This window comes from Pezoporus wallicus, unplaced genomic scaffold, assembly GCF_028554395.1.
Source record: "Pezoporus wallicus isolate ANWC-B61680 ecotype Strahan unplaced genomic scaffold, APGP_CSIRO_Pwel_v1 scaffold_2584, whole genome shotgun sequence".
Taxonomy (NCBI): Eukaryota; Metazoa; Chordata; class Aves; order Psittaciformes; family Psittacidae; genus Pezoporus; species Pezoporus wallicus.
Genome location: NW_026642851.1, coordinates 7,560,302 through 7,573,149, shown reverse-complemented (window position 1 = coordinate 7,573,149; position 12,848 = coordinate 7,560,302). Strand labels below are relative to the sequence as shown.

At 37.0% G+C, this 12,848-nt stretch overlaps 1 protein-coding gene across 2 annotated transcripts in view; it reads right to left on the bottom strand.

Moving 5' to 3' along the window:
• Positions 1–12,848, bottom strand: part of PLXDC2 (plexin domain containing 2) — a 254,784-nt gene that overhangs the window by 66,286 nt on the left and 175,650 nt on the right. For both annotated transcript variants that reach the window (XM_057432784.1, XM_057432785.1), the window contains 2 exons: positions 9,814–9,936; positions 6,858–6,976 (listed from right to left, as the gene is read on the bottom strand). In XM_057432784.1, coding sequence (XP_057288767.1) covers positions 6,858–6,976; positions 9,814–9,936 — 242 coding nt within the window. The remainder of the gene's footprint in view (positions 1–6,857; positions 6,977–9,813; positions 9,937–12,848) is intronic.

Here is a 12,848-nt window from a genome sequence, read left to right as displayed (position 1 = left end):
CATCTCAGAATACTGTAGAGAAAAGCTTATATTAACTGTCAAAGAAATTGTCTTAAAGATTTTGAGGAGGATACTCTAGGGAAACTATTGAAAATAAAGTTAGAAAAACCACTGATGAGAAGGATGCAATAACTATTTCTCTTCCAAGTTAGAGAGGAAACACATCAGATGAAGAAAGGAATCAGAGTTTTCTGGGCACAAAATGCAGGCATTATGAGTAGGTGTGTTAACTAACAAAATATGCCGGCAAAATTGGCAGCTCAAGGCACAAATTGTGCCTGATATATGAAAATAATCATACTCACTTTTATGTGTAAGTGCAAACCAGAAGAAGCTGAAAGCAGGTCTCCTTGAATATGCCTCCTTAGATTTAAGTCTAGTATCATATCACACGTTTTTTTCTGAATTTGTGAAAAACTGAACAATTTGCATCTTTACCTCACAAATTCTGATAGCAGAAAGCTAATTTCTCTCTCTCTCTCTTTTATTTATTTTTTTTTTCCCACAGGAAGCAACAATGGGCTCTTGTGCTACAAATACTACAAGTGTTTGCTTGGGTTTGTTTTTTTTTTGTTGTTTTGTTTAGGTTTTTTTGTTTTATTTGTTGAAATATAAGTTTATATTCACTACAACTTGGTTCAGAGCTTGAAAGTCACTTCCAGTTTCACTCTTTTTATTATAAAACTATGAATGACTCAGTGGTGCTAAGTTAGGATACAGTAGCCAAGTAGAACAGATAATACAAACAGAAACTTCAGGAGTGCCTGCAGGTGTCTGTGCTCTTGTGCTGAGTATTCTAGAAAGAGTAAAGAACTTGTGGAATCATTTTCTAAAACAAAAAGAAAAGATGTAGTAGAGTCCAGTCCAACAGAAGAAACAGCCAAACTTCAGCTATGTGCTGCAAACAGGATGTAAGGTGAAGGAAATATAAATTATTATAGCCAGCTCTTCAGCTGAGGTGCAGCTGGTGTCAAAAAATTACTCAGAGAGAAACACCACCAAAGTAGATGTGAATTTCTGACCCAGGAAAACACTTTCATATTCTTGAAAAACTACAGCGTCATTAAATCTGTATTTACAAAAGCATATGTTTGAATTTAAAGTGTGGAAAAAGAAATAATTTTACAGAACTGAATACCTCACTCAGTGATGAGTGTACTGAGTGCCATTTTTTAGGTGAAATTCTTTGAATGAGATGTCAAGATAAAATGGGCTTTTACCATATGAAGGCCTATTAGGAAATATGCCCTTTTGACAGAAAGCTTGTAGTAAATGATAAAATAGTTTATTAAAAATGACAGTGAAACATGGGTAGCAAGCAGAGAGCTGGTATTCTGAATCACTCACCTGAATGGCAAGATGTGTCATAACACGCTGACATGTTAAATAGTTAAACAGTATAGCTAGGAATGTGCAAGTGGTTGCTAATGGGTGACAGGGTTTACATGGCATTACATTCAGAGGATGGATTTTAACTAGAATCATTCCAAAGTCTGCGTTAGCTCTAACATAGACAACATGAACTCTTGTGGTTTACAAGTCACCAGCTTATAAATAAACTTCCCAAATGCACACTTGTGCTCCAGTCCCCTGATCATCCTCACGGCCCTCCTCTGGACTTGTTCCAGCAGTTCCATGTCCTTCTTATGTTGAGGACACCAGAACTGCACACAATACTCCAAGTGGTCCAAAGTCTCATGAGACCTTGAGGTCTCACGAGAGCAGAGGAGAGGGGCAGGATCACTTCCTTCGACGTGCTGTTGGTCACGCTCCTCTTGATGCAGCCCAGGATACAGTTGGCTTTCTGGGCTTTGAGAGCACACTGAAGCTGCCTCATGTTCAGTTTCTCATCGATCAACACCCCCAGATCCTTCTCCTCAGGGCTGCTCTGAATCTCTTCTCTGCCTGACCTGTAGCTGTGCCTGGCATTGCTCCCACCCAGGTGTAGGACCTTGCACTTGGCATGGTTAAACTTCATGAGGTTGGCATCAGCCCACCTCACAAGCATGTCAAGGTCCCTCTGGATGGCATTCCTTCCCTCCAGCGTATCAACTGAACCACACAGCTTGGTGTCATCAGCAAACTTGCTGAGGGCGCACTCAATCCCACTGTCCATGTCAGGGACAAAGATGTTGAACAAGACCGGTCCCAACACCGATCCCTGAGGGACACCACTCGTTACTGGTCTCCAGCTGGACATTGAGCCATTGACCACAACTCTTTGTGTGCAGCCATCCAGCCAGTTCTTTATCCACCGAGTGGTCCATCCATCAAATTGATGTCTCTCCAATTTAGAGACAAGGATGTCGTGTGGGACAGTGTTGAACGCTTTGCACAAGTCCAGGTAGCTGACATCAGCTGCTCTACCCCTGTCCATCAGTTCCGTAGCCCCATCATAGAAGGCCACCAAATTGGTCAGGCAGGATTTCCCCTTAGTGAAGCCATGCTGGCTGTCACCAAGCACCTTGTTGTTTTTCATGTGCCTTAGCATGCCTTCCAGGAGAACCTGCTCCAAGATTTTGCTAGGCACAGAGGTGAGACTGACTGGTCTGTAATTCCCCGGGTCATCCATTTTCCCCTTCTTGAAAATGGGAGTTATATTTCCCTTTTTCCAGTCGTCAGGAAGCTCAGCTGACTTCCATGGTTTTTCAAATACGATGGACATCATTTTGATCAGTAATCTAGATGGTATTTCCCACCAGAGTTCTCAAATTTTATTCTTTTTAACTCTGAGGACATGTAAGAATCTTACTTTTCAAAAACAATAAAATAATGGCCTCTGACCCTATTCTGAATGAGATGGTAAGAAGGTTGCAATTACTGCCCTACTTCAAAACTGAGTCAAAGATAAGAGTCAGGGTATGCTGCAAAATAATAATTAGGAACACAATAGCACTTATTAGGCTTTTCATTGCCAGTTTCTTAAATAGTTATTAAATACTTTACAGGCCAAAATGTCTGAAACTTAATCAGAAATTTTAAGCTAAATAAACTGATCACCTGATAACCTCAAAGATCCTGTTTCCCTGTTAATTATATTTTTTATAATAATAACAAAGGCAAAGAAATGGCATGCATGCATAATGCAGGCAGAATAACCATGAAGACTGTGCTTTTGGGTTTGTTTTCTGTTTGTTTGTTTTTGCAGTTTTCAGGACACAGTCAAAAGGTTTGGAGTCTTGTTTTAAGTGCTGGCACTTAATCATTTCCATTCAATTCTGCCTCCTTTCACAGTAGAAAGAAATTCATCCACAAGTCTCTCAGAATTATTTTCCAGCTTCATATATTGGGCAATTTGAAGAAGCATTTCAACTTTAATAATAGTTTCTGGATGACTACATAACTAGAGAGTCATTACTATTTAAATGAACAAAGAAAGCCTTCAAGCCAGTGAAATTAAGAAAAATATCCTAAACCATTAACATAGCCTTTGGTACCTCTGCCTAATTTGTCCTGTATTAATCATGGACAGAAATAGAAACCAAATGTTACACTAAGGAAAATTAGCTATAAGCACTAATGAGAAAAGACTATATGGAAAAGTTATTTTGTTCAATAAGAAGTAAAGCTCTTGAGAATTGAACTTCTGTGAAATTTAGAACTTAAGAAGTTAGTATTCCCTACTTATACATAAAAAAGTATGAATTTGCAGAAAATTTTCTTTATTACAATGTGCTGCTGGCTAGTTTGCACTGTAATATATTTCATACGTAGTAGAGGTGTACCAGTAAAATTTTCCTGCCAGATGATGTCTTCTGACATACTCACCATTTGCCAGAACAGTAACAGCTGATGTAAGCAAAGTGACAGTTAAAATGGAAGGTGTATGTACTGTAAACAAATTCGTATATAAATAAATTATTGTCTTGCTATAGGACCTTGTTATATTTCAAATCGTTTTTACATTTTAAAAACTTGACTGTACAGATCCTTCTCCTACCCATTAACTCTTCTGAAATATATTTTTGTGTCTGGTCATTTTCACTATCCTAGTGGCTCATCTTCTTTTCTAAATGTTTAATTTTTGAGAATCTATTCTGGATTTTGGATAAGAATTGTGCATTTCATACTGCTTCCTACTGGACAAACAACAGAAAGCAGAAGACTGGGCAGAACAGCTCCTTTGACACACAGCACACCTCAGCCAAGATCCTGCGTTGGTGGTCAACACCAGGTTTATGAGGTCGCAAACCTGATGCGGGAGCAGAAAGGATAAGAAAAAGGGAATTCAAATGATTTAAATAAATAGGAAATAAAGACAAAATTTACCTGAAGTGCTTAAGTCATGAAAGTCCCTATTTGTACCTCCCTTAAATGTATAATCACGGTTATTTTTAATCTAGATTTTTCAAGACAAAAGCCTGGTGTCACTAGTACAGAGTCCCTGTGGGATGCTTTATAAAGTTACTGCCAACCTGTCTGCTGTATTTCTGATTTTCAGCTTGGAGAATTTCAGTGCCAGTGCAATGAAGACCTCCTAGCGGATTTGCCATATATACATCACTGTCATTTTTGATGACCTGTGATGCTAAAATGAAATGACACCATAAAGGTGGAGGGAATCTTCTCAAGCAACTTTCACTCATGCTAGTGAGCACTCACGCAAGTAATCTTACTGAAGTTAACAGGGCTCCTGACTCACTAGCAAAAGAAATGATTCCATAAGGAAAGACTCCCTCAGAAAGCAATTGATTCAGTACTGGAAAGTAAATAAATTTCTAGCCACACTTATAAACACTAGAGTCAAGTTTAAATTTACAAGTGTCTTAGTTATTCTTTTCAGACAACTTCTATCTGAGCAGTGACTGGAAATTTTATTCAATGTTCCTCATTTAGGTGAAAACCTGAGTTGGTTTTAATGAAACGAAAGCTGCAAACAAGGTGTGCAGTCTTCTGGAAATCTCAGTCTCCAAATCCATTCCCCAAGTAACCCCCAGTGGAATACACTACTTGTAACATTCTACGATTTTCAAAAAATCTTCGTCAAAAGATATACAGTTCACCAGTATGTTACTATTACCACTTTTAAGTGTCTCTTTCCTTGATTATGTGCAATAGTTCTGAAGTGATGTGTGGTAATGCCATTCATGACAAGAATAACTCATGACAGGGGATTTCAACGATTCAGCAGTGGAAAAAGTGCAAATTACCCCATTTGTAAATTCCAATTCTTTCTGCCTCAGGATTAAAGAAGGAACATTAATAACTCCTTTCCACAAAAGAACTGTGGATCTTGGAGGAAGCTTTCAGTAGCGCAGTGAGAGCAAGCAGCCTACACCATTGTAGCACAGAAATTGTTTATCCACAGATTAAATGACATGCATGCAATTCCCATTTCCTCCAAGTCTATTTCCTCCTGTCTTCCTAAATGAATAAAGTTTTGCACTGCTTGGCACTCTGCATCATCATTTACATGTAATGAACTTAAAATGCTACCAATTTACAGCAACAGCTTCTATCACCCATATTAGATTCATTTTGCAGAGAGCTGGACAGTAACAGACAGTGCAGAGCATCTCATAACCAAGAATATTAGTCTCCTAAAAATGTCACAATTTTAATTTCAGAATGCATATGTAGTTCTTGTCAAATTTATCTTAAAATTACAAATTGAAGCATTGCCCCTCCCCACTTCTCTGGGTCTTGAAGGCAGGAAATTTTCCCCAGTCTTTAAAAAGATTTTTTTTTTTTCTTTTTTCTTTAAAAAGGTCTGGAGTCAAAATGCAAATAAACTGCACTTTTATAGATGAAGACTACTAACCTGTACATAACATTCAGAAACAGAACCTAAGCAGACCTTTCATCAGCCTGTCTTTTATAGGATAAAGAAAAGCCAGGTACATGGGCATACCAGAAGTTTCTTTTTTCTACAAAACTAATCCACCAAGAGTATCCTGAAGCAATCCTGTTTGCAGTGTGCAAAGACATCTGTCTTTGGTGAAGAGCTGAGTGCTGGAAAAACAACCTAGATTCTCACTAGCTTTCTAATGAAGGGGAGAATAATACTATTATTTCTGCTTCATTCAGGGTCAAGGCTTCAACACAGGGATGAAAAATGAGCTTCAAGGCTCACAACTAGTATATAGTATATAGACAGAAAAGAGCCCAGAATTCTCCAAATCTGGACAATCAGTCATAATCACTGATTACATTTTTTAATGTAAGGAGGGCAACAGAGAAACATCTTGAAAAGAAAGTCAGCCTTTGCATGCCAAACTAAAATTAAAATAAACAAAAAAAGAAAGAAATTTTTCATTTTGAGAATGCAGAAAAGCCCCGCTTAGATAACATACTGATGATATGAAGGCAAATGGCCTCAATCTAACCAGCGTTAGCACCAAATAGGTAAAAAACCTCACAGAGCTAGTGACACAAACCACTCATTTCTTATTTGAAGTATACAAACTTCTGAAATATGTCAGTTGCCACGAAGTGATAGCTGCAGGAAAAAGGTGACCTTTTAATACTAACCATTGATTCTAGAGTATTTTCAAGCAGGCACAAATTAGGTGAACTAACTGAGCAAATTAAACCCTACCTTTCAAAACCCAAGAGGAATTTACCAAGCAATCAGAGTTTACTAAATACTTCACACTAAAAACTACCCCAAAAAGGCCATTTGAAATCCAGGAGTAGCACATTTAACCCACATTGATGCTTTTCAAATTCATCACATGAACGTCACTTTTACAATAAAACATAATTTTCAGGAAAATAGAGATCCTATAAGCAATATAATGAAATGACCTTATACAGTTGAACTTTCACATACTGCCTCCCTCCCCCCCCCCCCCCAAAGATGTAAGGAGATTCCTGGCTGGTATAAATTAATTTGTCTACTTTCAGAACCAACTTACTTCTTTGTAGCCGAAAATGATACGTCCATCATTGAGAAGGGTGGCCTGAAAAGTGAAACTGCCCAGGTTGTAATTATCCTGCAGATGTACATGATCCCACTGGACAACTAATGCTGTTCCTGTGAACCCCAGAGTGGGGGTAGAGAAGCAAAGGGAAGGAAAAAAAAGTAAGAAAAATATTAACTTCCTGTAGGAAGACTAAACTGCAGCTACCCGAAACAAGAACAGTGATTTATTTCTTTTTAGCAACTTTCAGCCCCCCATCTTGAAATGCCAAAGATATTACAAATATAAGTTGTGGCTGAATTCCTCTTAAATGCCACATATAACTACCTCCACTACTTGCACTAAAGTCTGTTAAAGCAAGACTGGGCAAATAAATAACTTGTTTGGAATGGCACAAGGAGGCAACAATCACTAAAGGCACGACCCAACACTGTGAGTTCAGGTGTGCTGCCACTACCAGTGCTCTCCAGTGGCTTTTTTTTACATTATATATATATATATATATATATATATATATATATATATATATATACTCTGATGAATTTGAAATTGAAATGTGAAGTGCTTAATAGCATCACCTGTTTAGTAAAAGCTGCTTGAGGAATTCAGATTCTCCCATTAACTATGCATTAATATTTTTCTACATGGTGCAAGCCCTTACCAAGGTTCTGCAAGTTGAAAAGTATTAGGTGTTGGCAATAAATAAATGTAGTTTAAATTAAAACTACTAAGAATTCATAGATGGGGTAAATATTGAGTCTGGTGTGCAGATTTAGTTGCAAGAGACTCATTAATATTCATGGGAGTTCTCTTGCTGAATATCCACTTATCGCACTAAAAATGTACCCCAAGCAACTTGCATGCCCTGTGAGCTTGTTGAGGGTTATATTCAAGCAGCTTGGCTGAAAGACACTTATCACCAAAACTGTGTTTACTGAAAATTACTTTTTCATCTTTCTATGCCTTCCTCAACACACTTTTCTCCTTGGCACTAATGGGCATTATGTGCTTTGATTCACAACAGTTTAATTTATTTTCTTCCTGGAGTGTTCAAGGTGGATCAGTAAGAAGCCAGCTCAATGCAGTTTTGGTATATCCTTGAAACATCTTTTGCCATGGGTCTTCTGTGCTGTAACCTTCATAAACACATCTTGGTAGGGGACGTCATGTAACTATGAAAATGCAAATTTTTTCATGCACTGCACTAAGTCCACCACATTTTTGTCCCATGTATCGTTCATAAGTATATTACATGCATATTAATTGTGCACCTAGTGTATTTTTGTTTCTGTAACAACATTCATTAACTGCTTTCTGAGTATTTGAGTGCATTAAATTTCATTTTAAAGGAATTTAAAGGGACTTTTAAAACTATTGTAGCAAAAACAGCCAGAATGTCTTATAGTCAGTCTTCGAGATCCTCAGATCTATATGCATCTCAGAATCCCAAGTTAAAGTGGAAGCCAGCTATCTCCAAAGAGTCTTCTCATTCCGAGGACCTTTATGTAGATCCATGTGTACATAAGTTCCTTGTAGTTAGCTCCATGACTGAGACTTTGATGGTCACCACACACTATGCTTGCCCACTGCAGATGCTGCACTAAAGCAGCACACTTACCCACAGGGATAAAAGACAGATGAATGAGAAATAAGGAGCTCCAGATACAATTTGCTCAGTTCCTTTTTATTTGGGGTAAGATAGCAAATTCTTAGTCCTAAAAGCACAGGGGGTCCAAAAGATCACCATGCCTTACACATGAAGAGGGATTAAAAATCTCAGAAGCATTCAACCTGGTCATGAAAGCCATGTAATACAGTGTGAAGAACTGTGTGAAGTGTGAAGACTGGAAGTCAGGAATATAATCCTCAGATTCTTTCAGTAAAGATGACAAATCTCAGCCCATAATGTCAAATAATTTATGAAAGCATTTTTTTCTGTTTGAAATTTCTCCATGGAAGTAGTAAGACTTTTGCATATGTGTTTATTTTGTTGGATTCTTGACAAAAAATGCTGCAAGTAATAACTAGATTGAAATGAAAGATTATGACTAGGTGCAATGGTTACAAGGTACAATTTGAGCCCCAATATAAGGAATAAAAATTAAGACAGCTGGTTGGAAATGTGACATATTTTTGGATGTGTTCAAAATTTTTGATTAAATTCATTATGAATAAACACAGAAAGAATGGCACAGGCTCATCCAGGAAGATTAAAAACTATCACAGGTCTCATGATATTAAGTCATGACGCTGAACTCTCCAAAGTTTTAAATAGGCTGTCACTTTCATTGTATTTGACCAGTAGAGGCCCAATGTAAGGCAACAGATGCCTTTTTAACACATAGGTTATGTTTTCAAAATGTTGATTATAACTAACTTCATGAGACAAATATCCATGCATTCAAGGCCTTTGAAATATCTCACAGATTTTCAAGTATAACACTGGAGTCTACCTTTCAATCTGTTGTACAAGGGACTGTTGAGAACTTGCGGTGTAGATGACTGTACTGGATTCCAGTCCTGGTACTCCATGCATACTCAGTCATTGACCTGCCTTGCTTCAGTGTACTTTTGCTATGGCATTCCGCCACTGCTATTTTCATTTTAGTTAGTGGGAGGATGGTATTTACTATCTATAACAGAAACTTGCACTTGTATACAAGACAGATTTTTCATTTTAAAACTGATAAAATACATTGCAAATTTGAGTTTATGTACTTTAACATCCAGAATATATCTGTCCATTTAGAAAAATGCATTCATGACTCTAACTGTGTTCTAAATTAAAAACAGTTTACGGATATCTAGCCACATGCTTTACAAAGCCTGTAAGTTTAAAAAAAAAAAAAAAAAGAAAAAAAAGGATAAAAAAAACCAACTTCAGTTTTTCTTTCAAAAATAGTTATTTAGAGCCAACAGACACATTCATTTATGAATGACTACTACATACCATTATCAAAGTATCTGACTGTTGAATTTCTTGACACACTGGGGTCAAAATTTGCCATTAAGGGTGCAATGTATTGTGTAGCTGTTAGCATTCGATGCACAACTTCTCCAGTATATATGAAACCTACAATAAAAAAAAAAACAAAAACCAAAAAACATTTCAGTAACTTCTGAAAAGATTTAATAGAATGGCAGTTGAATTACACATTGCCAGAGCATTAAAGGGTCAGCTAAGAGAAATCCCACCACCAATTTAATAGTGAATTAAGTAAGAGATAAAATTTCAGGAAAATGTGATAGCTGCCAGAAAAAACAAGATCAAAGATTAAAAAAAAAAAAGGAATAATTAGTCCAAGAAGCAAATTTTCATAGAGACATAAAACCAGAGCACACTCAAGAAAGAATAACTCCAGTTATGGATAAAATGCACGTACGTGGCCCTATCAAAATTTATCACCATGCACATTCCAGTGTTTTCTATCCCTTCCAAAAATCTGCAATCTGTTTTGCTATTGCAAGTTGTTACTTCTTCAAAAGTTAGTATAATCCTTCTTCATATGTCTAAAGACAGAGTAAGAGACTATTTCAGACAAGAAGAGGCAACGATCTTAAAAAAAAAAAAAAAAAGAGTCAGATGAAGAGTGGAACAGATAGGATTTTTCATGGTTATAAGCCAAGCAGCATTTTTGCTACACTCTCTTCAGTGTCAGGTCTCACTAGTTTATCCTATTCATCCCTGAATACACAGTACCCGCATCAATAGTGGGCTGCTTTCATCAGAAGTGCTCACCCAAAACCTCTTACTGGCTTGGAACTCGAGTTCTTGTTCAAGGTAGAACAGCAATCTACAGTGAACACAGCAATGCTGCAGTTTCTTCAAAGCAAAACTTTGTATTTTAATGGCATTTCAAACAATAAATGGTCTACAAATAAGCATGTATCGTTTAGGTTTGCCAACTCCAATTAAATAATGGAACTAACTTCTTAAAATGCCCCACACTATAGCTCCCATCGCCTAGAGTAAGTCTTTTCTTAATTTTTATTTTAGCCTTTACCTTGCTGGTCAAAACTGAAAAACTTTAAGTTGATTGGAGCTGAAAGTAGATTTACAAAACTAAGGTTTGCATATTACATCTCCTCTTATAGTGTTTACCAGATGGTGTCTTATGCTGAAATGCTTGCTTTTTTGTCTTCTATTGATTTAATGAAGTATACTTCAACAGTCAACCCCCTGATAACAACAAGAATTTTAGTTGGCTAAAAATTTTGTAAAAGAAGTCTATTTGGAATATGTCTCACAGAAATTCAAGTCTTTACTGGCAAATGATAGTATAGTTTGCAGACAATATAAACAAAACCTGTGAACCCATGTTCACATGTTCAAATAGCCTTAATATTTCGGTACTTATTCCTCCCTTTTACAGTGGTTCTATCCTAACACATAGTTTCCTTTTCATGCTTTCATGCCATTTACAGTATAAATGTCACCATTATAACTAATAATGAGGAAGACACAATAGGAAAAGAAAAGACTTAATTATGCTGGAACACATATCTAAGTAAATCAGTCCAGGTAATTAGTAACCACAGCGCGTATTTCCAAGCGTTAGCCGGATGCAGCTTTACTTTAGACAAAAATGGAAAGCAGGAGGTGGATGATAGCTGGGAAGCAGGCAGGCCTTGCATGAAGATCATTCTAATGAGAACTCCAGTCATGCATTGGAACAACTTGAAAAGAAACACAAAGTCACTTCAAATCATTCCAGAGAATCAAAGTCTGAAGCCACTGTTGAGCATGGACACTTTATCATTGCCACTACAACTTAAAGAAAGCAGCAAATGTAAAATTAACTTATTCCTGAATGGAATTCCACAGGAAATTGGCTTATACTATCTGTGACCTAATTCTGTGACAGTGGTAAATACTCATGGCTGATTCATTTAGTCAAAGAACAATTTTTTAGACCTGCAATTTCCTGAACCACTTAATCTCTCCTTTGTGGGAGGGCTTGGTAGAGCTCTTCCAAAACTCTCCACAAGTACTATACCTAGAAGCATAATATGGTCCTAAACACTGGAATGATGTCAAATAGGAAAGCGTGTTCAGCATTTAGTAAGTTTTATGTGTATATAAATTCAACTAAAACTAAGGATGAACTAATACTAAAGCCACTTGTAAACCAAGGAGGGCATATGCCTTGATTTGTGCACTGTGTACTCACACACTCTAGATAATTTTCTTTTTTTCCAAAACAATTTTTTCTCTTTAGAAGACAAAAGGTATTATACAGTGGGAGTGACCTGACCTGGGCAAGAGCTAGCAATTGCTGAGGATAAGACTGGGACACTGAATGCTCTATTTCAGCTGCAACTTTCCACCTATTTTCTACCAGAAAACTCTTCAGAACTATGAAAAGAAAGGAAAGATAATTACAGGGTTTTTTTTTTTGAGGTCTGTGTCAGACTGCTTATTGACAGCTATGCAAAGTAGTTTTGAGCATTCCTATTCTTGTAAATGCATTTTTTGATCTTTGATATAACAAAGGAGAGATTAAGTGGTTCGGGAAATTGCAGGTCTAAAAAACCTGTTCTTTGACTAAATGAATGAACCGTGAGTATTTACCACTGTCGCAGAATTAGGTCACAGGTAGTATAAGCCAATTTCCTGTGGAATTCCATTCAGGAATAAGTTAATTTTAATTTGCTGCTTTCTTTAAGTTGTAGTGGCAATGATAAAGTGTCCATGAAAATGATCTAGAGTGTAGGTCCACTGCAGTGGTCTGGATCCTTCTGTCTGACATGGGCAGCCGCTCACCTCCTTCGATAGAGGCGGTCACCCTGCTAAGAAAACCTTGCTCTAATACAAGTGAAGACTAACCAAGTATTTTGGTTTATATATTACCTACTTCATATTCTGTTTTATATATCAAGGATTTAACTAGTATGCAACAATGACATTATTTACCTGAATGACTGGAATTTCTATTATCTTGTTAAAAGATTTTTCTATCTTCTGATAACTGATTTTCTGGTAGA